Raw genomic sequence first — 27,558 nt, 5'->3', positions numbered from 1 at the left:
AAGGCCTTTACCTTGTTGTTTGAGAGGTCGGAGATGGGTCGGTTTTCATTGCTAGCTGTGACCTTTGAGAGATCAGCCTCTGCCTTTCGTAATGCAGCCTGAAGAGCTGCTTTTTCTTTCTGCCAAGCCAGTTTCTCCGATAACATGCACTGCTCTGTTAGAGCAGGAGACTTCACCTGAGCAAGAGAGAGAGACATAAAAATTCAGTGTACAGTGTTGTACAACTGCAAGTTACCACCCAAAATGCCACCATAATTAATTGTGGTCATGGTCTGACGAAGAGCCGGGTGGACTCGAAAGGTCACCAAGCTGGGAATACTTAAAATGTATATTTTTGCTATGGTGTGCCGACTCTTTTGAAACCATTTTCCTCTTTTTGGTAGAGCACCACACTGAGCACTTTTGCCATTGAGTGTGCATGCAATGACTTACTATTTCACCAGATCAAATTATAGAATAAAAAATAAAGTTCTATTTTGTCTTGTTACCAAGTTACACTTTTATTGCATTTAATCAACAGCTGCTGTCACTTCTGCATACTTGTGCCCACCACTATTATGTACAATATTAAAATATTCAGATCAGACAAGCAAGCGAAATATGGATTATTACCTGCTCCTGGCATTTGAAGCTGTGCAGTTCTCTCTCTAGACAAGATATAGTGTGTTTGAGAGAGATTTTCTCCTCACTCAGAGCAGCAAGACACTCAGAGAACTCAGAGTTCTCCTTCAGCAATCGTTCCATTAGAAAGGGAGTCGATGAGGTAGAGTCCTATGGAACACAGGATCAAATAAGTAGGAGTGCTGCTGCACCAAATATCTGTAGGGCTATAATTCTGCCATAGGCACGAGGCCACAGGTAATTTAAAAAAGAAATTAAGTAGTTAATATAAAAAAATCTTACAATTTAGACACAATAAAACAGGATTAACCATAGCAAATAGCTGAGCAACAGACTTTGTCAAGGATAAGATAAATTCAGAATAACAACATACATTTCTGGCTATACATCACACAAAGCTATTGTATGCCTTCATGTACTTTTGTGTTCTCTGACAGCCCCTCTTCACAGAATTTTTTTTTTTCATAAAATGAAAGCAGCAATGTAATTATTTTTTTTAATTTCTCATTTTGTGTTCCACGTTAGAAAGAGTCATACCAGTTGGGACTAACATGAGTGTAATGAGTATATGATGAATTTAAAGCTGAAGTGTGTAACTTTTTCAGTGTAAAAATGAGAGCTGTCAGAATTAACGCGTTAACGCATGCGATTAATTAAGGTATACCGTATTCATTTTTCTTACCTATGATTAAGGCATTTACCATTAATACAGCATATACCATTAGTCAAACTCCCACTTAGACTTTGGGAAACATTTAATGTTACTTGAATTGGTGCTATTTTAGTGCATTTCTATCTTTATACTGTGTAAGGCTTTGTTTGGAAAATTTTAATAAAGCATTGTATTGTTGCATATTGGTTTGTTTTCTTTGCCAAGATGGAAATAACTGCATTTTGACAGGAAAAGTTGTATATATATGGTGTCAAATTACGGCCTTTTCATAATCTGTGATTAATCGCAGTTAACTACAAAAAAAAAGAAAGAAATTAATAGTGATTACATTTTAATCGACTTACAGCACTAGTTAAAATACTTTCTCAAGCCAGATTAATATGCAGACAACTGTAAATAAGCCATTTGTAGGTTTATTTTCTCAGAAACTGTAAACACTGTGTCTCTGTGGGGCTATTAAAATTCCTGTTTTGAGCAACCTGTCCATACAGACACAATAACATTGACTGAACCAATGTTGCGAGTTGGGGGCAGGAGTATTATTTTTGTGTTAACAAACTATAATATTTTTTTCCAGGCATCATGGCATTGCTCACATCAGGAAAGTAGTTTCAGAGGCAGAAAAAGTAATTACATTTGACATTTTTTGACTTATTATTTATTATTACTTTATATTTATATTTATTATTTTTTTATTTATTATTACCCTACATGTGTTCATGTTACCTGTGAATGGTTTGTGAGTGTTTTCTGGGCTAAGTTTAAGCCATTTGTGTGTGTCTCTCGCTGCAGGTGTTCTGAAGTGAGCTGTTTCTCTTCCTGCTCCAGGTCAGCCAGCGTCTGCTGCAGATGCTTCAATCTTTGCTGATCCCTTTGACGCAACAACTCGAGCTCCAACTGTGGAAATACATAAAATAAAAAATTACAACCCCAAATGTTGTGATGGTCTGGATGTAGAATCAGAATACAAGTTTAAAAGAGTTTACCCAAAAATTTGAATAGACATTAACTCACACTCATGTTGTTCCAAACTCGCATTACTTTCTTTTTATAGAATACAAAAGGAGATGTTAGGTGGAATGTTAGATGCAATGAAAGTGTATGGTGTCAGCCCTAACATCTCTTTTAGTGTTCCAAAAAATAAAGTCAAGAGGGTTTGAAACAACTTGAGGTTGACTTTACTTGATGAAATAAGTTATGATAGAATCTGAGAGTCTGCCTAAAAAACTGCTGTGAAAAATCACAAAAACAATTAAACCAAAAATATATATTTTCCAGTTTTCTTTTTTGACATTATAAATCTCTGGGTGTAAATAAGATGGCTCAGAAAAACTGCTTTTGTTTGGTTCCCAATCATGTTACGTGTACCTGAGAAACATGAAACATGTGCTGATACGACAAAGCACTCAAAAGTTATAACATTACAAAAATAATTTATCATAGTATACAAAAACAAGTGTCCAACAGCCTCTTCAAACAAATAAAACATAATTATTGTAAATAAGAAATAATTTCAATGCAAACACAACAATGACTAAAGGCATGCATAACATGGAGACATAGATTTTAGTAATGAGATTTCACAGAATGAGTGCCTTTTTACTCAGAGTCTGCATCATTGTGTTTATGTAATTTACATGGCACCATCTCCTGGTGGCAATATGTAACATTGTACTTCGTGTGGATTATATAATGTTCTCTTACGAGAGGTTCTCTCGTATTGCGTAAGCTAGCTTACGCTACGGGAAAGATTCATCTTTTCTGAGATATTGAAGCCAAAAAATTATCCTTAATTTTTGTATCCATTGTCAACGCAGTGCGGCAGCTGCAGACCTTGAGCGGGCTAGCTAGCGAGCTCATAGGTTGCTCTGCGGCAACTGCTGCAGCCTATAGACGAGCTTGGGCGAACTCGCATCCAATGAGAGGCGTCCGCGCGCTCACTGCAACAAAGCCCGCCAAAATGGGCGTGACTAGAGTGCATATAAGCGTAGTTCGTAGGCTGGAACCCTGATTTTCATCTCTTCAGCGAAGCTCTTCGCATCTCTGAACTGGAAGCCGCGTCGCCGTTCGAGGGGCATCAAGCAAGCGTGGACAGCGCTCGAAGAAGCCGGCCGTCTTCGCCACCTTCGGCCATCCTGCGAGCTCGCCATCCGGCGACGTATCCTTTTAAAGCAAGCTAGTTCTTATGAACTTCACAAAAGAGTACGAGCGTCTTTTTAAAGATGCCTCGCTCCACTTGCGCCTCATGCCGCGCCCCTCTCAGCACCGGAGACCGCCACGTCATCTGCGCTCTCTGCCTGGGACTGGGGCATGCAGAGCTCCCCTCGCTGAAGGCGGATGCGATCTCTGCGAGGAGCTTCGATGTCGACCCTGCGGGCTCGACTCGAGCGCTCAGGACCGAAGCCGCCGCGCGCCTTCCATTCAGCCGCGCAGTAAAAGCGCCGCTCTCAAAGGCTGCCGGAACCAGTGGTAGAAGCGATTGCCTTGCCGGAGCCCCTCCCTCGAGCATCGCCTTCACCCTCCCCGCCCACTCGGGACGCGCAGTTGCCGCCCGGCGGCTGCTCTGCTGCCATCTCGGACGAAGAAGCGGAGGATAAGGGCTGTTCCATCATGGCTTCGGACAGCGAGGAGTGGTCAGGCTCACACGCCTCCTCCTCGGCCCAGGAATCCAGCAGGACCAGCGCCCGAGTCGAAGGGGAACTAACGCCTCCTCACACAGGTTGTCGACCGCCTCGGGCTCGAGTGGTCACCGCCCCTGAACAGGCTCCCAACAGACTCCACGCCGCACCTTTGCCAGCCCTCCGCGAAATGGCGGTCTAAGCTGGTGCTCCCGTCTAAGGCCTGCAGAACTACTTCCGCCTGTGTTGGCCGCGCCTATACCGCCGCCGGCCAAGCCGCATCTGCTCTGCATTCCATGGCCGTCTTACAGACAGAGGCTGTTTCAGATCTGACTAGCCGACTTGGGAGAAGCTGAACGCACTACGCGCCGCTCTCTCTGTCCGGTCTCTTCGGTTCCGCGGTGAGTGGCATTGTTGACCGTTTCTCGAAGCCCAAGCCATGAATCTCTTTCTGCCTTGTCGCTTAGCTCCTCTGCAGGCCGCCCACGTGACCAGCCTCTTGCACGAGCCTCTTCACAGCGCCCAGCTCAACAAGCCAGACTTCTCAGCGTCGACAGGGCGGCCGCCCTCGATCGCGCTCAGACAGCCGCCCCCCTGCGGGCCTCGGCCTAAGATTGTACTGAAACCTGAACAACCGAAGTCCTCCTAGCGTTGTTGAGAAAACGACGGCTCAGTCCCGCCACAGCCGGACCACCGTCAAAGCTTCGCCCCCTGTCAGTCCCCTTCTCTCAGGCTACTGCAGTGGTGGATTCAGCAGCCAACAAGTATCTTGTAAAGAGTAAACATGCCTTATGTGTAGAAATTGTGCCCACAATCCAGTGCTCACCCCTACACACAAGCATTACACATCCCGTGTCCCTATCAGAGCACACTCACATAAGCGGTTACGACCCGCTCAAGTGTTAGAGTTAATAGACCCGCTCTGTCACACGGCCAGCTGTATGTAAGTCCCGTACGCCCCCTGTCAGTCCCCTTCTCTCAGGCTACTGCAGTGGTGGATTCAGCAGCCAACAAGCCGGTGATATTACCCGCTTGCCTGCACTCAAACGCCGTTTCCACGGCGACCCAAAATAAAGCCTTGTGTAGAAAATGTGCCCACGATTCAGTGCTCACCCCTACACACAAGCATTACACGTCCCGTGTCCCTATCAGAGCACACTCACATAAAGCGGTTACGACCCGCTCGAGTGTTAGGGTTAATAAACGCACCCACGAATCCGTGCGCGCGCCCATTCTCTGGCCGCTCTGTCACACGACCAGCCTTATGTGTAGGAAATGTGCCCAAAATCTAGTGTTCAGCTCTACACAAGCATTACACGTTCCGTGTCCCCATCAGAGCACACTCAAAAGCGGTTACGAACCACTCGAGTGTTAGAGTCAATAAATGCGCTCACGAATACGTGCGCGCCCATTCTCTGCCCGCTCTGTCACACGGCCAGCAAACACTTCTCTGTATGTAAGTCCCGTGCCCGTGGCTATGCTTGCGCATCACTTAACAGACGTGACTCTCTTTCCCCATTCACCTCAATCGGGAAGTCACTCACAGAACAGCCTGTCCATGCTGTCTGCGAGCAGTCCAGCATAAGCACAGTAAGCGCGCTCACACATTCTGTTCAGCGGCTGTGTGCGGCAATCAGAGCGATTTGGCCATTCACCCTCTAACATTACGCTTCAAAGCGTGGGAAGATATTCCAGGGATATCCGAATGGGTGTTAAGCACAATAAAACAGGGCTATTTGCTACAGTTCGATCGCCGTCCTCCTTGCTTCAGAGCACGGCTCGAAACTACTTTGAACACGGAAGCAGCGTGCATGCTTCGTTCAGAAATAGCAAACCTTCTGTGCAAAAGGGCCATAGAGAGAGTGCCGCCTCCCTGAGCGAGTCGGGGTTTTACAGCCGTTATTTTCTTGTCCCCAAGAAAGACGGCGGCCTCAGACCAATATTAGATCTCAGGGTTTTGAACAAAGCGCTTGCAAAAAGACCGTTCAAAATGCTTACAACCAGCAAACTCCTCGCGCATATGCGCCAGGGGACTGGTTTATTTCTCTCGATCTGAAAAATGCATACTTTCAGATTCAGATAAATCCCGTCACAGGCCATTCTTGAGATTCGCCCGACGGCCAGGTTGATCAATACACCGTCCTTCCGTTCAGCCTGTCCTTAGCACCTCGTACTTTCACGAAGTGCATGGGCCTGGCGCTCGCACCCTCGCGAGTCAGGGTTTGCGAATTCTGAACTATTTGGACGATTGGCTGATTTTGGCACAATCACATACGGAGCTTCTGTCTCACAGGACAGTTCTCCTCAGTCATCTGAACAGTTTGGGCCTTGCAGTCAATTGGACCAAGAGCTCACTACAGCCCAGTCAGGCAATTTCCTTCCTTGGAATAGAACTAGACTCAGTGGCAATGACGGCTCAGCTTATCTACACAGCTGCGCCGTGTGCAGCGACTAGCAGCGTCATTTCAGATGAACAGCCTCACACCTCTGAAGAAATTTCAGAGAGTGCTAGGCTACATGGCCTCAGCCGCAGCAGTACTTCAGATGGGTTTACTGCACATGCGCCGCTTCAGCATTGGCTAAACACCCGCGTCTCGCCGGGCTTGGGCCACAGGCCGCCAGCCCATCAAGGTGACTCAGACCTGTATTTCAGCTCTGCAGCCCTGGACAGTGGCCGAATGGTATCAGCGGGGAGTGACAATGGGAGCTGTATCTCGCCGAAAAGTCATCTCGACAGACGGCGTCCAACACGGGTTCAGCGGTCTGCGAGGGCTCTCCGGTTTTCGGCCTATGGTCAGTTCAGGAAAAGCTCCTTCACATAAATTGTCTGGAAATGATAGCGGTCGAATGCACGCTGCGGCGCTTTCTCCCGGTCATTCAGGGTCACCACGTCCTGGTCCGTTCGGACAACAGATCTGTGGTATCCTACCTAAACCGTCAGGGCGGTGTCAGATCCAGGAACCTCTTCCATCTGACTAAACGCATACTGAGTTGGTCCCAGTGCCACCTGCGCTCGCTGAGGGCGACGCGCGTGCCAGGCCACCTGAACGACGGCCCGGACAGACTGTCCAGAGACAATATTCCCCAGGGAATGGTCCCTGCACGCTCAAACAGTCCAGACGTTATGGCACCTATTCGGCAGAGCGGAGATAGACCTCTTTAGCGTCCAAAGAGAACTCTCACTGCCCAATATTTTTCTCAAAGCGAGGACGCGCTGGCCCAGGACTGGCCCAGACGCCCGCTTCGCCTTCCCTCCCGCCTCGCTATTGCCACAGGTAATGCAGAGGATCAGGAAACGCGTCACTCGGTGCTCCTCATAGCCCGCGTTGGGAGAATCAGACATGGTTCCCGGAGCTTACGCAGCTGTCACTGACAGCGCCGTGGCCCATCTCAGTGAGAGCAGATTTCCTCTCTCAAGCTCGCGGCACAATTTGGCATCCCCACCCAGAGCTGGGCTGCATGCGTGGGTGATCAACGACTACCCGTCGCTCTGCCAGAAGGAGTAATAAACACCATCATACACGCTAGAGCCCCTTCCACGAGAAGACTCTATGCGTCAAAATGGTCTGTGTTCTCAAAATGGTGCACCGACCGAGACCTGGACCCGCGGACATGTGGGGTGTCGTCGCTGCTCAGTATTTCTACAAGAGCTGCTGGATAAGGGCAGATCCCCATCCACGCTCAAAGTGTATGTGGCGGCCGTTGCGGCGTTCAGCTGAACCCCTGCACAGCCAGTCATGGGGTAAAACGAGCTGGTCAACCGCTTCCTCAGGGGAGCTAGAAGGATGAACCCCCGCGCCTCCATCGGTTCCTATCTGGGATCTTTCTATAGTTCTCGAAACTATGAAAGCCCCCTTTCGAACCACTTCAATCCGTGGATTTGAAATACCTTTCACTCAAAACCGCTTTTCTGACTGCCCTGTCATCAGTCAAATGTGTGGGAGACCTTCACGCGCTGTCTGTCAGCGCTGCGTGTCTTGAGTTTGGACCAAGTGACTCCAAGGTCATTTTAAAGCCTAGACACGGCTATGTTCCCAAGGTGATCGGTACTCCTTTCAGAGCACAGGTCATTTCCCTATCGGCGCTGCCAGCATCCGTTAGCTGAACGCGACGCCAATCTCCTTTGCCCGGTCAGAGCACTGAGATTGTATACTGCGCGCTCCGCCGCTTTCAGACGCTCTGAGCAGCTTTTCGTTTCGCTCGAGGGCGCACCAAAGGTCTCGCCACCGAAACAGACACTATCTAGATTGCTGCTGCATACGCCAAAAGACCTGCCATGCCCGTTGGGCATTAGGGCTCACTCCACTAGAGGCATGGCATCCTCGTGGGCATGGTCCAGCGGGATTTCCATTCACGACATATGTGTGGCAGCGGGATGGACTTCCCCTCCACCTTTGTCAGATTTTACAATATGGAAGTGCCCGCTCTGCAGGCAAAACTACTAGCGGTTTAATACGCTACAGCTCCCCTGGTGAGCTGCACTGATGGGACACATTCCACACAGACCGGCACCGCCGCTCTGTCGCTCCCTTCCCACTATGTGCTTATGTATTACACAATCAATGACCCGCATTCTTGCCGGCCAAATATTATTTCCCCACTCATAAGGGCTCCCACGGGTCCCCCTTAATTCCCTGGGGCTCATACAGTGGCTGCTTGAGCAGCACGGCGTTGACAATGGGTTCCGTGAGCGTAAGCTAGCTTACGCAATACTGAGAGAACCTCTCGTGAAGAGAACGTATCGGTTACCTAACGTAACCTCGGTTCTCTCTAGATGAGGGAACGAGTATTGCGTAGCCGGCCGTCGTTCGCGCCCACGGCGACTTTTCGCTTCAGTCAATGAAAACCAGGGTTCCAGCCTACGAACTACGCTTATATGCACTCTAGTCACGCCCATTTTGGCGGGCTTTGTTGCAGTGAGCGCGGATGCCTCTCATTGGATGCGAGTTCGCCCAAGCTCGTCTATAGGCTGCAGCAGTTGCCGCAGAGCAACCTATGAGCTCGCTAGCTAGCCCGCTCAAGGTCTGCAGCTGCCGCACTGCGTTGACAATGGATACAAAAATTAAGGATAATTTTTTGGCTTCAATATCTCAGAAAAGATGAATCTTTCCCGTAGCGCAAGCTAGCTTACGCAATACTCGTTCCCTCATCTAGAGAGAACCGAGGTTACGTTAGGTAACCGATACGATTTATTCATCCAATTATGTTGTGTGTGAGCTTGTTTGAAAGATAATCACCTCCTCCAAGTAATGGTATGTGCTATTAGTTTTATTTTTCATGAAGTTACAAGTGAAAACGCGGCATATAAGCAACACCAACATAATTGTCAAATACAAATATTTGGCTATGACTTGCTATATTTTGTCTGTGAATAAAACATATTGGTTGTATTCTACTCTTCGAGAGCTTAACAAAAATATATGAAACATGGCTATTTGAGGAGTCTGATATTTTTACTGATTGTAAAAATATGTACAGTACAATTTGTTTTTATTTTTTATAAATTATCAAAACTGAACACTTCTGATATTTCTGCAAATTTCAAAGCACATGTTCAGTTTTGGTAATAATGACTGCATGCATTGTAAAGTAGAGCTTCTAGGCTTTCAAATGACACCCATTTAGTGATAGTCAAGACTGATATTGGTGATTATTTGTTTTTCTCGTGGGCCCACCCATTCGGGCACAAAGGGTTAAGGAAACATAGATTTTTTTGTCTTACCACTTTTTCGTTGGTGCGTTCGTGGCGTCGCTCCTTTTCCACCTGCTCTTGTTTCTCCTGCCTCCTCTGCCTCTCCATCTGCTCTTCTCTCAGTTTCTCCTTCTCCTTCACTGCTTTCATCTTTTCCTTCATCCCATCCAACTCTCCTTGTAACCGAGTGGCTCTCTCTCTCTCAGCCTCTAGGATGCGCCCAACCTCCATCTTCTGACCCTGCAGGCCCTCCAGAGCAGCACGGAGCCTCCTCACTTCCTCCTGCTCTTTGTGTGCCTCCTGCTCTGCCTCCTGTGCATGCCTGCGCTTCCCTTCCAGCACTTGCCCTTGCAGACATTCCAACATGACTGCCAGATCTTCTCCCTGCCGCCTCTCCTGCTCTAGCTGCATCCGTAGATCCTGAATGAACTTCCTGTCATGGGCACTGGCTGCTTCCTGTCTGCGAGCTTCCTCCTCCGAGCGGCGTGCGTGCTCCTGGGCTTGACGGGAGAGCGAATCAGAGAGTTCGGTTGTTCGAGAGCGCTCCTCCTCCAGGCAAGAGTTTGCGAGTTCGGTGCGTTCGCGCTCCTGGGCCAGCAGGGCCTCGCAACGAGACTGCTCGATTTGGAGCTCAGATCGCAGGTTACTGACGGTCACATGCTCCTGGTCCAAAGTGGAGTTCAGCTGACTGAGACGAGATGCTTGTTCTTTCAAAGCCTGACGCAATGACTGTATAAAAAATGATAAATAAATGAATTATATATATATATATATATATATATATATATATATATATATATATATATATATATATATATATATATATATATATAAAAAAATGCACTAGGTAGGCATTATTTTAAACCAACCACACTTATGCAAGAATTTATGGTGTAATTCAAGGGAACATACAGTATGGCAGAATTTGTTTTGAAATAAGAGTTGTACTGTGTAGACATTCTCATAACATTTACAACACAAAGCTCCCTCCCTCATTTTGACCATTTGTGAAAAAATGTGTCACAAATATGATGTCACAACTATGCTAATGTTAATGTTAACCTTTTGCATTAACATCTATTCAGTAACCCGGCCCCATTTTGCAGCCAGCCCACCAGGAAATGTCCCGGTTCTCCCTATTGCCAGTCCGCTCATGGCCTTAAAAAATTATTACTCCAACTAACACTTTAAATGGTTGTTCCCATCAGGACCACTGGTTTTGGCAGGTTTTTTATTTTATTTATTTTTTTACATATTTATCCACTTTTCTCCCAATTTGGAATGCCCAATTCCCACTACTTAGTAGGTCCTCGTGGTGGCGCGGTTACTCACCACAATCCAGGTGGCGGAGGACAAGTCTCAGTTGCCTCGGCTTCTGAGACGTCACTCTGAACATCTTATCACGTGGCTCATCATGCACGACACCATGGAGACTCCGCATGTGGAGGCTCATGCTACACTCCGCGATCCACACACAACTTACCACATGCCCCATTAAGAGTGAGAACACCAATCAAGACCATGATGAGGTTACCCCATGTGACTCTACCCTCCCTTGCAAACGGGCCAATTTAGTTGCTTAAGAGACCTGGCTGGGTCACTCAGCACACACTGGATTCAAACTCACGACTCCAGTGGTGGTAGTCAGTGTCAATTCTCGCTGAGCTTTCAAGGCCCTGGTTTTGGCAATTTTGACACTGCTTCTTTTTAACCATAAACCAAAAATAGGCAACATAGAGCCACCCAGTGGATGGTCAGGAAAACTGTGGACAATACTACATTAAACAGGTTTTTCACCTCCTGTGTGTGGTGGCTCTGCTCAATTGTCTGTTGGTTGCAGAGTCTCTGTTGCTGAAGCTCCTCCTGCAGTTCTTGCACTCTAATCTGCTCTTTCCCCACCGCCTGTAAGCAGGCCTGATGTTCAGCCTCCACATTTTCCAGCTTTAGCCTAAAGACAGAAAACATTTAGGAAAAAAATAAAAAATTACACAAAAATTACATAATGCCAAATAATAAAATGAGTGCAACAACTCAACATGACTCACTGAAGTTTATGGAAGCACACTATGGTAATATTCAAGTGTGATTACAAATTTAATTAGTATTTACATTTCCTCCAGAAGTGATGGAGATTGCTCTTTTGGTTATTAGCACACTAATAAAGAGAATCTATCCGTGCTTGTGCAGAGGCTGGGATTTTGTTTAGTGCAGTGGTTCCAAACCCTGTTTCTGGAGGCCCCCCAACACTGCACATTTTGTATATCTCTCTTTTCTGACAACCAATTCAGGCCTTTGAGTCTCCACTAACGAGCTGATGAGTTGAATCAGATGTTTGATTAGGGAGATATCCAAAATAAGTAGTGTTGGGCCTCCAGGAACAGGGTTGGTAACCACTTTGTGACTCGCCACTAAACGCAGTGGTCACATGTCCCCAGAGTTGGGAAGTAACGGAATACATGTAACAGGTTTACGTATTTAAAATACAAAATTTAAGTAACTGTATTCCACTACAGTTACAATTTAAATCATTGGTAATTAGAATAGTTACATTACTTAAGAGATTATATTTGCATTTTATTGTCATTGTTTCATTTAATATTTAGTCTTTTCAGATTGAAAACATTTATACATATAAATGATGCGATCCAAAGTGCATTTGATCAGCAGTGAAACACTTTTATATGATGTGTTACATTCATATGAGCAGATAGAGAAGTACTTTTGAAGTTTGAAGCACAAGAAATAAACCTTGTGTAAATAGACAGCTTTACGGTAAGATAAAATGCCATTTCTAGACATTTTACATGCACGTGTTACCAGACACTATCATATTTTCTTTATCAAGAAAATTCATGTTAGATCATCATTTCTTTTTTTCCAAGTAAGACCTTTGAGATTAGGGCAAAAATCATATTCTTGATCCATTTTTTGTATCGTTTTCCAGTAAAAAAAATCTAAAAATCCAATTTGATTGATCTTGTTTTAGAAACAACACTGCATAAGATATTTCGTTTTTTGCAGAGAATGTATTTTTATAGTTTTTATAGTCAAAACAAGTGATCTACCAGTGCTGAAGTAATCCAAATGATTTAAAATACATACTGACCTTATACAGCATGTATTCTGTAATGGAATACATTTCAAAAGTAACCCTCTCAACCCTCCCACCTACTGTCTGAGCCAAACTCTACATCAGTTGTGTCAAAATACAAAGAAGAGTCCAATCTAACCTGCTAAGCATCCAGAACACGTAGTCAATTTTGAGTGATTTATTTAAAACCATTTTATAAAATTGTTTTCATTATATCTTTTAAAAATACTTCCCAATCTGCAGCAAAGCTACAAATGTTTCCTGTCTGACCTGGATTTCAACCAGGGTCACTGAAGGTACTGCAAGTAGGAGTAATAACTGGACCAGTGTCCCAGCTCTATTTTATCCATCGCTTTGTTGATTTTCAAGTCATTATTCATTATAAACAAATAAAAGCATTTGAAAGTATTTGACTGACACATATCAGCCTATGATGCTTTAAAATGTTAAAAATAAAATAATTCCACTTGAGATTTACTGCTCTGATAAGTGTAATTGTCAGTTTCAATTAAAACCAATGACCCAAGTTAACATGGGAAACTAAATGTTACCCTCTGAAACTGTTAAAATCGCTCTTAAACTGTGTCAAATTCATTAGAACAGACATCAATGAACCAAAGTGGGTTAATAATGATACCAGCATTGTTTTTATAATGTGCAAAAAAAAAAACATCTTTTCTTTGCTCCTTGGCCATTCTCATTGAATGAATCAGCTGAAATGGCAAGTGAAATTATTCGCACATCCTCAGTTAACACTATCCCCAGTTGACTTATAACACCGGCTCTGCTTTGCCCTAACAAAAATGCATGGGCTGGCACTGTGGCATGACTTAACTGTGTACAAAAACATCCTATTTCATTGGTTAAGCATCAACCAATAAAACGACTTCATTGCCCCTCCCCTACTGAACACTGATCCTGCTCTCTCGCATCAAGTGAGTTATTTAATACAAAAGTATTATGTTTTTTTTTTTTTTGCAACTACAAAAGTTGTTGAAAATGAACGCGAGGAAATAAACAAATCTCTGAGATAATTTTCAGCATTTTCATAGATGACATTATTCTTGCAAACAGTTTTCAGACGAATGAAACAAGAGAAAAAAGAAAGTGTGAAAACTATTCACGAGACAGACTCATGCTGCACGCCTCTGAAAAAACAGCGAATCAGACACAAGCATTGACGGCTTTTCTTTTGTCCATTATTAAAAATAAAATAAAGTGCATTTCTTCAAGCGCATGTATTTGTGACAGAGCACTGCTTGTCATGTGTCACTCTGAGACAGGTCGCCCGCCAGTTGCGGGTAGATGAGAAAAATTAACCATGCATGAAGTACATTTGGATGAGGAACTTGGAAAGTGGTTTTAGCTTCGTCGCATTTGACAGGTGCTAGTTTCACACCCTGGCCACTGTTTAATATATTTGGTGATTTCCAAGATCCATGGTTTTGCCATTTCCCGATATTGTCGATCATCATCTGTTCACCCAGCCCTAGTGACTACTTGTCTACAATTGTGAATTCAAAACACAAGCTTTGAATAATTGTCTGTGAGTGCAGATTGCAACATTCAACTTAAATTTTTTATTATTTTTTTATACAAGTTTTCACATCGGTGCTGTAAGTGTAAGTTTCAACGTATGAGTACACATATTTACTGTAAAGTTCTCAAATCCAAATATGCAAGCTCTCCAGTTTTGCTACTGATTTACCTTCATGCAATTCAAGTAGTAGAACTTGTTATAGTAGCACTTGTTTTCAGCAGGGGGCAGTAAGGGAAACTCAAGCACAAGATGCCACACGATCTGTACAAACACAGGTCGACGGAGTGCAATTCCTTTTAAACTTCGTTTTACATAACTCTGCATATATGATGCAGCCCAACCAAAGTGAGATGCAGGTGCACATTGGCGCTTCCTTAGACAAGCCTCCAAAATAATTCTATCTTGTATAGATTGACAAATTCAATAGCAAAATGGATTGCCATGAATTATAGGCCACTGTATTGGCAAGAAAATGGAAATAAACAATATACTGCCTTCTGAAGACATTTTGTATTGTCTTCTCAATGCTTCACTAATCTGTCACAATAAATGTAATGCATTTTAGTAAGCCGTCATATAAATTAATCTGATAAATTTTAATAGATTTGCAGCCCTAAAAATATATAAATCCACACACACACACACACACACACACACACACACACACACACACCTTAAAAATGTGTTTTATTTTTCACAAAGTCTAGTTTCATATAATAATTTTCAGTTTCGGCCAAGAATTTGTTGGTGCATGTTTGGTTTACCTGAGTTTGTTAATCTGGCTCTTTAATTCCTCTTGATTTTTGCAAGATGACTGTAGCTGCAGTCTGGAGTCCTCAAGCTCCGCCTTCAGCTCTGAAACCACCTTCAGCTCCACCTCCAGCTGTCTCCGCTGATCTGCAACCAGAGTCTTCTCTGCGTCCAGAGAAGACTGCAGATCATGAGACACTGTCTGTTCCCGCTGCAGCCGCAACTCCAGCTCTTCAACTAAACAAATATTCCCAGACACAGTTAAAATCGGAATTTACAATGACAGTGTAACCAACATCTGCCCTTGTAAAAATGACACAATCAAGTAGTGATAAACAGAAACAGTCGCAGAGACCAAGGAAATGAACTAAACAGCAGGTTCTGCAGAACTTACTTTCTCTATGCATCTGTTGTGTTTGCGTGCCTTGTTCTTTTGCAGTGTGCAGAGAATCCTGCAGCTTCTGCAGCTGTTCCTGGCTCTGTTTGGTGCTTGCATGCAACTGTTCATGCAAGCTGCGCACATCAGCCAATAGACTGTGATTGTCTGCACTGAACAACTGCTCCAAAGACCTCCTCTGCTGCTCCTCCTAAAAGAGAAAGCATTTTGATAACAGAACAGTATTTGGTTTGGGAAGATAAACATGGATGTACAAGCATGGCATACTCTAGCAACAGTACCACATGCTGGGCTACTCCATACCTGTTTTTGAAACAGTTTCTCCAGCTGGTCCATCAAAGGGGTGTGGTCTATCTGAGTGCTGGCTGCCATAAGAGCCTGAAGTTGCAAGTGAAGCCACTCCCTTTCGCTGTCAAACACACTGCGGACTGCCTGCAATAGCTCACGCCTCCAGTCCACATCCTCACTGTCAGTCTTCGTGCACGAACACACAGACACAAAGAGTTTAATTTGAAGGTCCTGCTAGCATGTACATTTTTCGTTTGTGATATTTATTAAGAAAACCATTTCAGTAAAGAAAAAAAAAACACTGAGTGCTGCTTCAAGTCAATTATATAACATATTATGCCATTAATTCACAAGCGAGTCTCTGAAAATTAAGGATGTCCTTTAAATCGGTTAGGTGATCAATTAACAGACAATCCTCACCTTGGGTTCCCTGTCAGCCATCCTGCAGAGCAGTTCTCGTAGTGACAGGATGGTCTCCTGTAAGGCCCGTCTCTCCCTCTGCCAGGAGGGTGGCGGGGCAGGCTCAGAATCTGGGCGGGACTGACCAGATGGGGTGGGGCGATGGGACAAAGACAAGATTCTGCAGCTCTCCTGGTATACACGCTTCAACATGGTCTATAAATGAATGCCGCACAAATATGCAGTGAAAATCCGTCCAATCAGTCATTTGTCATATCTAGATGTTCTAGGCAACATTGTTGCGTTTACCTGTAGCTCTGGTGTGAGATGCTCGCTGCTCTCATGCATGCTGCCCGCAGCACTGTCTGTGTTTTCAGCAGGTGACATTCCTCTGCAGCGCAGATATTCGACAAAATGAGCATCCAAACGCTCAGTATTCTCCAACTCAAGCTTCAGCAAGGCCTCCATACTGGAGCTCACATCTACAAACAAACACATTTCAGATAACTCGAGTAAGGGAAATAATCAATATAAATTTCACAGATGCAGTCTCTCTTTGGTAAATGCATGCAGACACAAACACGTGACTCACTGCTACCGTATCCATCGCTGACCCACTCTGGCACAGACACAGGAGACGCGGAGCCAAGCAGAGACCGAGATAAAGTTACATCCAGATTCTCCAATTCATCAACCTTGAAAACACAACAACTAGTTTTATAACTTTTATAGCATTAGTTTGCACTTTATCAATAACATTAATGAAAGAATAATTTTTTGCTTTGTTTTAATATTTTTAGCAGTGGTGATTCAAAGGGATGAATTTAGAGACAACTTTTCAGAGAGGGTTTTCAAAATTATTGATGGGCTGTTTATAACACAACATGATTTTAGGTTACACTACTCCATTAACACGGTTGCAGTTGTGCTGACCTTATCTGCATCTAGCGAGTCAAGCACAGAGAGGTGTTCAGACACCGTGAGCGAGCATGGTGATGGAGAGTGTGTGCTGGATTGGTCAGTCTCTGTAGAAAGAATGAACGATTGTCTGGCTTGCGGTCTCTCTCTGTCCCGCTCCATAGGCGAGTGCTTGCTTCGAAGCTCCAAGCTTGCGTTGTGTAGTGCGGTGAGTTCTGAGAGGTGAGATACATGCAGGCGAGAGGGGTGCTCTTCGCTGCAGTCCAGTCTCCGCAAAACCTCTGGGGAAGAGAGGGAGGCAGACAGGGATGGGTCACGGGACAGGCCTTCCAGGAAACGGTGGTTGTGTTTAGGATTGTGGTCTTCTAGGCTGCAGCGCTGTCTAAGCTGTTCTAGCTCCCTTTGCTGGTAGGCCAGCTCCTCCTCCTGCACGGTCAGGTCATCCTGCAGACTCCGTAGCTCCGCCTTCAGATGCTGGTTATGGACCTCCAGATCAGCCAATGCACGATCTTTTGTCTGATGATGAGAGGACAAGAGTAAACCAAGTTTTTACATTTTCTGAAGAAAATGCTAGTAGTTGTTTTTTTAGAATTTGTAGACTTTAATTATTTAGACTGACTGGGTCAAATGGGTTAAGCCTAACACATAATTATAAAATAATAATAATAATAATAATTCAGCTTAATTCCAATATGAGCATTAAGGAGAAAAACCATTACAGACATACCTGTCCCTCTTCCTGTAGCTTCTCTGCTCTCTCTGTGCTGGTACTAAGCCCCTCCTTAACTGCAGCTAGCTCCGCCCTTAGAGCATCATGCTCCACCTTCAGGTGGATCAGCTGCTGTTCTCTCTCGCACAGAGCAATCTCTGCCTTCGCAAGGGTCTCTTCAGCACATGTCTGCACACATAAACAAAAACAGTCAGCATACATAAATGTGGTGCACACACACACACACACACACACACACACACACACACACACACACACACTCACAAAAACACCAAACTTTCAGTTACATCAGTGGTTATGAAATCAATATAATCAGGTCATGCTTGGATAAAATGGGGGTAAAGAACAGACTAAATCGAATACATAAAGCAAGCCTCTAGTAAAGGGATGACATAACTTGCAAATGATTCTAAAGTTGGTGAACATGAAAAAGCAAAACGTCCAAATTTGAAAGGAAAAGGCATTCATTTTTTCAATTACAATAGAAGTAATTTCTAAAAAAAAAAATAGAAAAGGTAGTAGAGACAAAGACATTGGTTAAAATACCTCTCAATCTTACATCAAATATAAACAAAGAGCGCATTAAGTTCTCTATTTTATCACATGACGAACCAAAGCAAAATCTAAATCAAGCTTTTAAGGTACACAGTTTTAAAGACTTCAGACTGAAATTTCCTCTCTGCAAATGTATACTTCCTGGGCAAATTTTCATCTAAAATCTGTTCTTGTACATACTTTTTTTTTCTGCTGTCACTTAAGGCTTTACCCAGACTGCACAAATAATGTGGTAGATCTGCAACTAATTGAATTAACACTGAAAAGCTTGAAAATATAATGCAACTTCCAACCAAAAAACTGACTGATTACATCATGACATAGCAAAATGTCCATATCAATAATGGTTTGTTTACTGTGGTATTCTTGAAAAATATGAGAGGACAAAACCTGCAAAAATAATAAATACATAAATAAATAAATGTAATAATAAGAAAATAAAGGAATAAATGTCTTGATAAAACAAATATAATTAGTTTTTAATCAAAGTTATTCCTGAATGTATTTTTGTAGACTTTTTTCCTTTATTATTTTCTCTTTTTATTTTTTAAAACTTTATATTCTTTCAATTTTTTTTTAATTATTATTATTTATTTATGCATTCATTTATTTATTCCCACCTGTATTTATTTCCATATTTAAAAATTCCCACATTACATTTCTGTCTCTTGTATGATAATTATGTGGGCCGGTCCTGCATCGGTTTATCATAGATTGAAGCGTGTGCTCGATTACTCTTGACTTGTTTTGGATGTCACGTTAGGTCATAGCAACATCGTGTAATCTATAGCTATTTGTGGGGCTAAAAACACAAGAGCTTAAGTCAATCCAAGACTGATTGGTTATACTAAAATCACAAAATAAATGGGAAACAGTTTCTTCAACAAAACCACAAAATGAGCAAATTTCATAAATGATATGATTTAAACTTATTCTTTTCTGTGTCTATAACTTCATATTTTGATGTCCGCAAATCCATAATATTGTTTTCTGTTGTTATGATTGTTCATTGTAAAAGATACAACCATGCTTAATTTCCCTAATCGTTTATGTATGTATGAATGTACATAAAAGTTCTGCAATAAAAAAACTAATCTATAGCTGACGCTTCACATATATCTAGAGAGTTGCGCAACTTTGCGAATGAAGTCGATACCCACGCATCAAATGAGTGTTTCATTTAGAGTATAGGTGCTTATTGACGGTTTAGGAGAGCTGTATGCCGGTATGAATGTCGAAGCACATCCTGGATTGTTAAGACTCTCTGCAAAACGTTTCCCTGCATATTCTAAATCTGTGCGAGTCAGAGGATGCTAAGGTGGGACGTCCATCTTATTTGCTTTTGATAAGTACTATTGAGCTCTCAACCAATGATGCACTGGAGCTACACAAGGACTGCCTCCCTCATTTCCATGTTGCACACAGAAAAGTCAAAATAAATACATGTATAAATATATATGAGAATATTTAAATATGGAAAAAAAAAAAAAATAATATATTATATATATATATATATATATATATATATATATATATATATATATATATATATATATATAAATAAAATACCTAAATAAAAAAAATAAAGTTAAAAATAAATATTAAAATAAAGGAATAAAGTCATACAATAATAAATTTAGGAATACATTTAATTAAAAACTAATTATATTTGTTTTATCAAGACATTTATTCCTTTATTTATTTTTTAATTATTACATTTAAATATTTATTATTTTTGCAGGTTTGGGCCTCCATAGAAAAATACAGCACAGCAGAAATAAATGAAAACCATGTGAGATTTATTTACCACTCAAAATAATTGCTTGTAAAATTTCTTAATTTAGTGTACCAGACTACACGAGATGAGAGATATGTTTGTTGTTGTGCAGGACCCGCTGTGAGGACAATGCAATAGAATGTGTGCATTTATTGTTATTGTATTATGAGAGGGATAGACTTGGTGCCAAGATATTCACACAGGATTCAGACTGCAAGCACACAAATCATGAAAATAGTTTGGTTTATAATTTGGAAAGAAATAAAATTCTTGATTCCTAACCCATAAGTGAATCATAAACGTAATTAAGGATTAACATCATTTTAAAATGTGCAAACACTAAAGTAAGAAGTTATTTACTAATATTGTATAATCAAGTTTAAGTATCTCACCAGTACTTCTTTCTGGGCTTCCCCTTGCTTTGCCACCATCTCGTCCTGCTGCTCATGTAGTTCTTTTATGTAGTTTGTCTTTGATGTCACTTCCTGTTTCAAGCACTCTATTTCTTCTTGGAGACATCCCTCACGTTTTTTCAGAATTTCTCTCTCCATGGACAGTTTTGCTATCCCGGTCTCCAAGGCAATGATGTTAGCTCTGCCTGCTTGGACATGCTCCTCAAGATCTTTCAGTTTGGACCGCAAAGCAGCAAGCTCATTCTGATCCTCCTCCTCTTTGTGCTGAAGCTCAGAGACCTGACTTTCCAGCTGCTCATTCTCCACTCTTTGCATCTCCTCCTGCAGCCTTTCAAGCTCCTGCTGAGCCTTCTCTCTCCTCTCCTCTGCCCTTCTCAACTGGAGCTCAGATTTTCTCAGGCTGGACTGGTGAGTCCGCTCTTTGACTTCCAACTCTTCCACATAGTCAGTCAATCTCATGGTCTCTGATTGTTTCTCCTCTAGCTGGAGTTTGATCTCCTCTGCTTCCTTTTCCAACATGGCCACCTTCCCTCTTTCCTCTCCCAGACTCCGGCCAAGTGCTTCCACTTGACTCCCATACTGTTCCTCCTGGGAGAGCAGCAGTCTCTGAAGAGCTTCCCTCTCTCCGGAAGCATGTTCCAGCTCAATCTGTAACTCCTTTAAACGAGCGTGAGCCGACTGGAGGGTGTGGCTGTTGAGCTCCTGACACAAGCTCTCCTCTGGTGCCCTCTGCTGGCAAGGTCGAGAGGACCAGTGGAATTCAGAGGACTCGGGGCTGTCAGTGTTGGGGTCACTGATCTCATGATGGTTAGGGTCAAGCTGGCTTAGCTCCTCTTGAAGCTTGTTGATTACCTCGTGGAGCTGCTCTGCCTCTTCTTCCTTGGCATGGCGCAAACGTTCCTGATCGCAACGAAGACGTTCGACCAGAGAGCGCAGCTCTTCGATCTCAGCCTGCTTCTCTTCTAGTGTCTGAAAATGTCAATGGGGATTACAGTTACAAAGCCAGCATCATAAATATCACCACTGAGAATAATGAAAAACAAAATGAAATTAAAATGAAGCCTAATTTTAGGACCACATATTATACCATATTATTTTGTTTGTGGTGATTTTGAAAGATTCACCCTGCAAGTTGCACAAAATCATCAGGCAAATGGTCAGTGTAAGAGTAGCAAAAAATAAAAAATACACTGAAGTGGATAACATATTCAGGGTTCCCACACTTTTCAAATTATTGTTAAATATATTGTGGTTATCAAATTATTTTTACATTCATTTTGAAGTGTGCAGCACATGCAGATTATACATTTATTTATATAGCAGCCTTTAGCAGTTTAATAATTCCACTAGGATATATCGCAATTTTAATTTGATTATTTGTGCATTCAAACATTCCTTTTTATTCCAAATGTCAAATTCCAAGACATTCCATTTAATAGCTAATCCCATTTTTATGACTGGATTCAGTGATTCTGTCCATGTTTTCCACATCATGATAATCAGCTTTAGAAACAGAAATTGAGACTGCTTCTTCCTGAAAATCCAAACAACAGCGTATCTGAGGGATAAAGCTCTCACTTTATTATCGTTTGTCATGTCTAGCTCCTGCTGCAGCTGAAGGATCTGCTGGTTTAAGTGGTCAAGCTCTAGATTCTTCTCCTCTAGAAGGGCAGAAGGCAGCTGAAGGATGGAGTCATCATTCACTTCCTCTAGCCGTCTGGTCAGAGTGTCCACAGTCTCCTGCAGTAAACAGACACAATGCACAAACAGATCCAACAGACCTGCTTTTAAAATCTTCCAGAAGATCACAGTTAACAAAATATCCTACAATATTTCATAGTTCCTTGAGATAAAAATTAAGATGAAACTATGCAGGTACCTGCAAGTGTGTGATGTGTGCATGGAGTTGGTCTTCAATAGCTTTGCTCTCTCTATTTTTGAGCTCCAGCTGTAATGTGAGCTGTCTGATCTCTTCCTCCATCAATACTACACCTTTCTCAAGCTCACCTTCACGCTCTGACAGCAACTCCACCTAAAAGTATCAAGCAATAAACAAAAAAAAAAGTCCATGTTAATCTAAGATTTAAAAATAATGATTGGTCACTTGGTTTCCAATTTCTACCTTATACAGTGAAATCTCATTGGTCCAAAATCCCACTCCATATAGCTGTATATTAAATATCAAATGTGATCTGATTGAGTGAAATCAAAATCTATGTGAAGTGACGAAATCAGACACGTAAAAAAATACTTCATTTGAAAACATGTCGCACCTAGTTAGATGTGATCTTGGGTTGTGTTCTGATAATTTGGAAGTAGGTTTGAATCATACATTGTGCTGTAAGCTTGTTTTAATAAATAACTACCTCTAGGGAAAAAAAGTGTATAGCTCAGATTAATTACATTGAAGTATTCTTCTTGACACACACCTGTTGCTCTTTGGTCTGCAGATCATGTTGAGTGGCTTCCAGCTGTTCCCGGAGGTTGGGGTCAGAGGTCACATCAGGCAAACGGTGTCTGGTCTCATCGAGTTTAGACTGCAGAGCGGAGATCTGAAGCTTATTGGCATACTGCTGTTGTTGCAAAGCTTCTTTATCCTGACCGAGAACACAAACCAATGTGGGTTAGAGCAATAAAGATTTTTATATAAACATTAAATGATCTTCAGTGTGTGTTAGTATGCACCTGTGTGAGCTCCTGAAGGCTCTTGGATGTTTTCTGAAGTTCTTGCTCTAACTGCGTGACGGTCCTGCTGGCCTCCGCACTGCTTAGAAATGCTTGTTCCAGCTCACGTATACGAGTCGCCAATTTTTCAATCTCCTCATTACGTTCTTCCACATCACGTTGACACTGCTCTTTCGCTATCAAAAGCACGCTGTAGTCTTCCATCTTATCTTTGATCAGAGCCTGAAGGCTCTCAACCTGTGTAAAAACCCCCAAGTAAACATTCAGATCAAAAGAAAGCAAGCCAGCATTTAAATTAAAATGCTGAATATGCATGTGGTCACATGGGCCAAATAACATGAAGTAAACATAAATCAAAGATATTTAATAGATTGAGATTTTCTAAAGGGCTACAAGACCACAAACTAATGTCAGACAGGACATCTTAAAAAAAAAAAAAAAAACATGATTTGAGCTGCATGATTTAACCAAAAAGGCATTATCATGCACCAACTACTTAAATGGTGAGCCATGACATTTCACAGAGACTGTCCAGAGGATAAAAAGTAGCATAGAGTTATATGGATATGAGTGTCTGTATTCGAATGGGAAGGAGGAAGCAAAAGCAATGAAATATCATATAGACGTGACTGCTGTAGATCTACTGAAAAAAGGTTTAACACACAAAACAGTGAATAGAGAGGAAGCATTTGCTCAGCTCCTTTAAATGTTGCAAAAGCCATGCAAAAGCTGCTAAAGAACTAGTATTATTGACTACAGCCGGATAACATACCTGAAGAACTAAGTCCTCAATCTACAACATTCATTTAAGAAAAAAGAAAGTCAGATTAAAACGTCAAATCCTTCACAGTATCACGGATTACTCATAATTCACATAGAAAGGTGCAAGCACAAGACATTTTCTGAAGAAAAATTACATCTCCATAGTTCTAGACATTAGCCCTTACCCTTTGACCTTTGCTGTCCCCTCCTGCATGTCCTTTAGATGGCCGTCTCAGCTGAGCTTCCAGATTCTTGATTTCCTGCTGAAATTCATCTCTTTCATGTTCCCGTTCCACAGCTTGTTCCTGTACATTTACAGGACAGTCAGTTAATCTCTTAGAAGATGCTCATCATAAACAGTGAAGGACCTGTGAACATGAAGGCATTCAGCTAGAAACACTCACATCTATGAACTGGCGGTGATGTTTGAGCTGCTTCTCCAGAGCATCAATGTGTTGCTGCAGGTCATCAGTCTGCAAGCGGTGCTGTTCCTCCAGCTGATGGGAGTGACTCTCCTGCTCTTCCAAGGCCTGCTCTAGCATCCGCAACCGAGATGCCAGCCCACCGCAGTCCTTCTCTGCCTGCCGCTGCACTTCCACACACTCCTGCCCCAGGCGTTCGGCCTCCGCCAACAGAGCTGCACAGAGCCCAGGATGACCAATAAATGAAAATGAAACACCAGAGGGGAGACAAAACACTTACGCTCACACAAACAACTGCAAATGCAAATTAGGATGCAAACATGCATGGGGGCTGTGATTCATTTGTGCAATCTCAATGCACAAATAAAAGCACAGAAAACTGGATTGAGAACAAACTGGCAAAGAAAGAATCATAAAAATGGAAATAATTACATTTGAAATTTGCCCTTTAAAAGGTACCTTCAAAAAATTTTGTAAAATTTAGAATGCAAACAAAGACAGGGAATCAATAAAACATAAGTTTAAAATAAAATGCAAACTTGAATGCCTTTAGAGATAAAAATTCAATATTCAACTTCTGTTTCAGATTGTGAATACAAACCTGTCTCTTCCTCAGCGTCGAGGAAGCCTATAGAGCAGAGAAAATTTGAAGGATCAAACTAAGCCCTACATAGCAAGCACATAAACGATTCATTTGTAAATTTCACCTTTGTCTGCAAAAACAACTGATGTATCTTTAACAGACCATGACAATTCTGGCAAGCCCTGAATGACTAAAATAAATGTTATGTAACAAGCACAGATATAAACTAAATCATGTCAACCTAAATTAAATCACATCCTCTGAACCCTTCCTCTGATCCTCTCTCACCCTTCTCAGTGTCTCCGAGGCTGGCAGTTAGGGCTTCTCTCTGACGCAGTAGGAGGGCATGATTTTCGCTGACCTCCAGCAGTTGCATCCGAGTGCTCTCCAAATCCTCTGCCAGACATTGCTCCTTTTTATCCTTCTGCTGAAGAGCCTCCTCTAGAGTGGCCTTCTCAGCTACATAGCCTTCCATCAGACCTGGAGGAACATGTAAATGCACTCAGGAGAGCAAACTTTATTTGAAAGGAGGAAGCTATATCGTACTTTCAAAACCTAACCCCTAAACAAAAATACTTAAAATGTAAATGACAAATATAAATTGTGCCGAATGCAAGTAAAATTTGCCTTCGGCAAGTAAACACAACAGAGTTGGTTGCCTGTAACTACAAATTTACATGGATTAATTAAAATTATAAAAATGAGTCTGAACCTTGCTGATTTAAGAGATATGTACAATACAAATCAAACAATCTTTAATATATTATGACTCAACATTTGATTCAGGCTAAGTTTAAAGAATCATGAACCGATTCTTTAATAGACATGTATACACACACACACACACACACACACACACACACACACACACACACACGTGTGTGTGTGTATGTATGTATGTGTATAATGTGTGTATGTATATATATATACACATACACACATACACACACACACTGTAATATACAGGTGAAACTCGAAAAATTAGAATATCGTGCAAAAGTTCATTAATTTCAGTAATTCAACTTAAAAGGTGAAACTAATATATTATATAGACTCATTACAAGCAAAGTAAGATATTTCAAGCCTTTATTTGATATAATTTTGATGATTATGGCTTACAGCTTATGAAAACCCCAAATTCAGAATCTCAGAAAATTTGAATATTACATGAAATCAATAAAAAAAAAGGATTTTAAATACAGAAATGTCGGCCCTCCGAAAAGTATAATCATGCATATGTACTCAGTACTTGGTTTGGGCCCCTTTTGCATTAATTACTGCCTCAATGCGGCGTGGCATGGATGCTATCAGCCTGTGGCACTGCTGAGGTGTTATGGAAGACCAAGATGCTTCAATAGCGGCCTTCAGCTCTTCTGCATTGTTTGGTCTCATGTCTCTCATCTTTCTCTTGGCAATGCCCCATAGATTCTCTATGGGGTTCAGGTCAGGTGAGTTTGCTGGCCAATCAAGCACAGTAATACCATGGTCATTGAACCAGGTTTTGGTACTTTTGGCAGTGTGGGCAGGTGCCAAGTCCTGCTGGAAAATGAAGTCAGCATCTCCATAAAGCTTGTCTGCTGAAGGAAGCATGAAGTGCTCTAAAATGTCCCAGCAGACGGCTGCGTTGACTCCGGACTTAATAAAGCACAGTGGACCAACACCAGCCGATGACATGGCTCCCCAAACCAACACAGACTGTGGAAACTTCACACTGGACTTCAAGCATCTTGGATTGTGTGCCTCTCCATTCTTCCTCCAGACTCTGGGACCTTGGTTTTCAAATGAGATGCAAAATTTGCTCTCATCAGAAAAGAGGACTTTGGACCACTGAGCAACAGACCAGTTCTTTTTTTCTTTAGCCCAGGTAAGACGTTTGACATTTGAAGCCCATGTCCAGGACCCGTCTGTGTGTGGTGGCTCTTGATGCAGTAACTCCAGCCTCAGTCCACTCCTTGTGAAGCTCCCCCACACATTTGAATGGCCTTTTCCTGACAATCCTCTCCAGGCTACGGTCATCCCTGCTGCTTGTGCTCCTTTTTCTTCCACACTTTTCCCTTCCTCTTAACTTTCTATTAATGTGCTTTGATACAGCACTTTGAGAACATCCAACTTTTTTGCAATTACCTTTTGAGGCTTTCCCTCCTTGTGGAGGGTGTCAATGATGGTTTTCTGCACAACTGTCAGGTCAGCAGTCTTCCCCATGATTGTGAATTCAACTGAACCAGACTGAGAGACCATTTAAAGGCTCAGGAACCCTTTGCAGGTGTTTAGCTGATTAGAGTGTGACACTTTGAGCCTACAATACTGAACCTTTTCACAATATTCTAATTTTCTGAGATTCTGAATTTGGGGTTTTCATAAGCTGTAAGCCATAATCATCAAAATTATATCAAATAAAGGCTTGAAATATCTTACTTTGCTTGTAATGAGTCTATATAATATATTAGTTTCACCTTTTAAGTTGAATTACTGAAATTAATGAACTTTTGCACGATATTCTAATTTTTCGAGTTTCACCTGTATATACACTCACCTAAAGGATTATTAGGAACGCCTGTTCAATTTCTCATTAATGCAATTATCTAATCAACCAATCACATGGCAGTTGCTTCAATGCATTTAGGGGTGTGGTCCTGGTCAAGAC

At 42.3% G+C, this 27,558-nt stretch overlaps 1 protein-coding gene across 1 annotated transcript in view; it reads right to left on the bottom strand.

Moving 5' to 3' along the window:
- Positions 1-27,558, bottom strand: part of pcnt (pericentrin) — an 84,606-nt gene that overhangs the window by 4,663 nt on the left and 52,385 nt on the right. Inside the window, exons 28-49 of the mRNA XM_052129734.1 lie at positions 25,203-25,394; positions 24,314-24,546; positions 24,095-24,214; positions 23,920-23,940; positions 23,148-23,384; positions 22,892-23,059; positions 22,342-22,494; positions 22,041-22,202; positions 20,442-21,431; positions 17,715-17,885; positions 17,003-17,503; positions 16,662-16,764; positions 16,379-16,551; positions 16,091-16,285; positions 15,686-15,856; positions 15,380-15,572; positions 15,000-15,222; positions 11,402-11,552; positions 9,635-10,333; positions 2,021-2,191; positions 613-771; positions 12-176 (exon numbers count right to left, since the gene is read on the bottom strand). Of these exons, the coding sequence (XP_051985694.1) occupies positions 12-176; positions 613-771; positions 2,021-2,191; positions 9,635-10,333; positions 11,402-11,552; positions 15,000-15,222; positions 15,380-15,572; positions 15,686-15,856; positions 16,091-16,285; positions 16,379-16,551; positions 16,662-16,764; positions 17,003-17,503; positions 17,715-17,885; positions 20,442-21,431; positions 22,041-22,202; positions 22,342-22,494; positions 22,892-23,059; positions 23,148-23,384; positions 23,920-23,940; positions 24,095-24,214; positions 24,314-24,546; positions 25,203-25,394 (5,351 nt within the window). The remainder of the gene's footprint in view (positions 1-11; positions 177-612; positions 772-2,020; positions 2,192-9,634; positions 10,334-11,401; positions 11,553-14,999; positions 15,223-15,379; positions 15,573-15,685; positions 15,857-16,090; positions 16,286-16,378; positions 16,552-16,661; positions 16,765-17,002; positions 17,504-17,714; positions 17,886-20,441; positions 21,432-22,040; positions 22,203-22,341; positions 22,495-22,891; positions 23,060-23,147; positions 23,385-23,919; positions 23,941-24,094; positions 24,215-24,313; positions 24,547-25,202; positions 25,395-27,558) is intronic.

Source organism: Xyrauchen texanus, chromosome 7 (assembly GCF_025860055.1).
Source record: "Xyrauchen texanus isolate HMW12.3.18 chromosome 7, RBS_HiC_50CHRs, whole genome shotgun sequence".
Taxonomy (NCBI): Eukaryota; Metazoa; Chordata; class Actinopteri; order Cypriniformes; family Catostomidae; genus Xyrauchen; species Xyrauchen texanus.
This window is presented reverse-complemented; position numbering and strand designations above follow the sequence as displayed.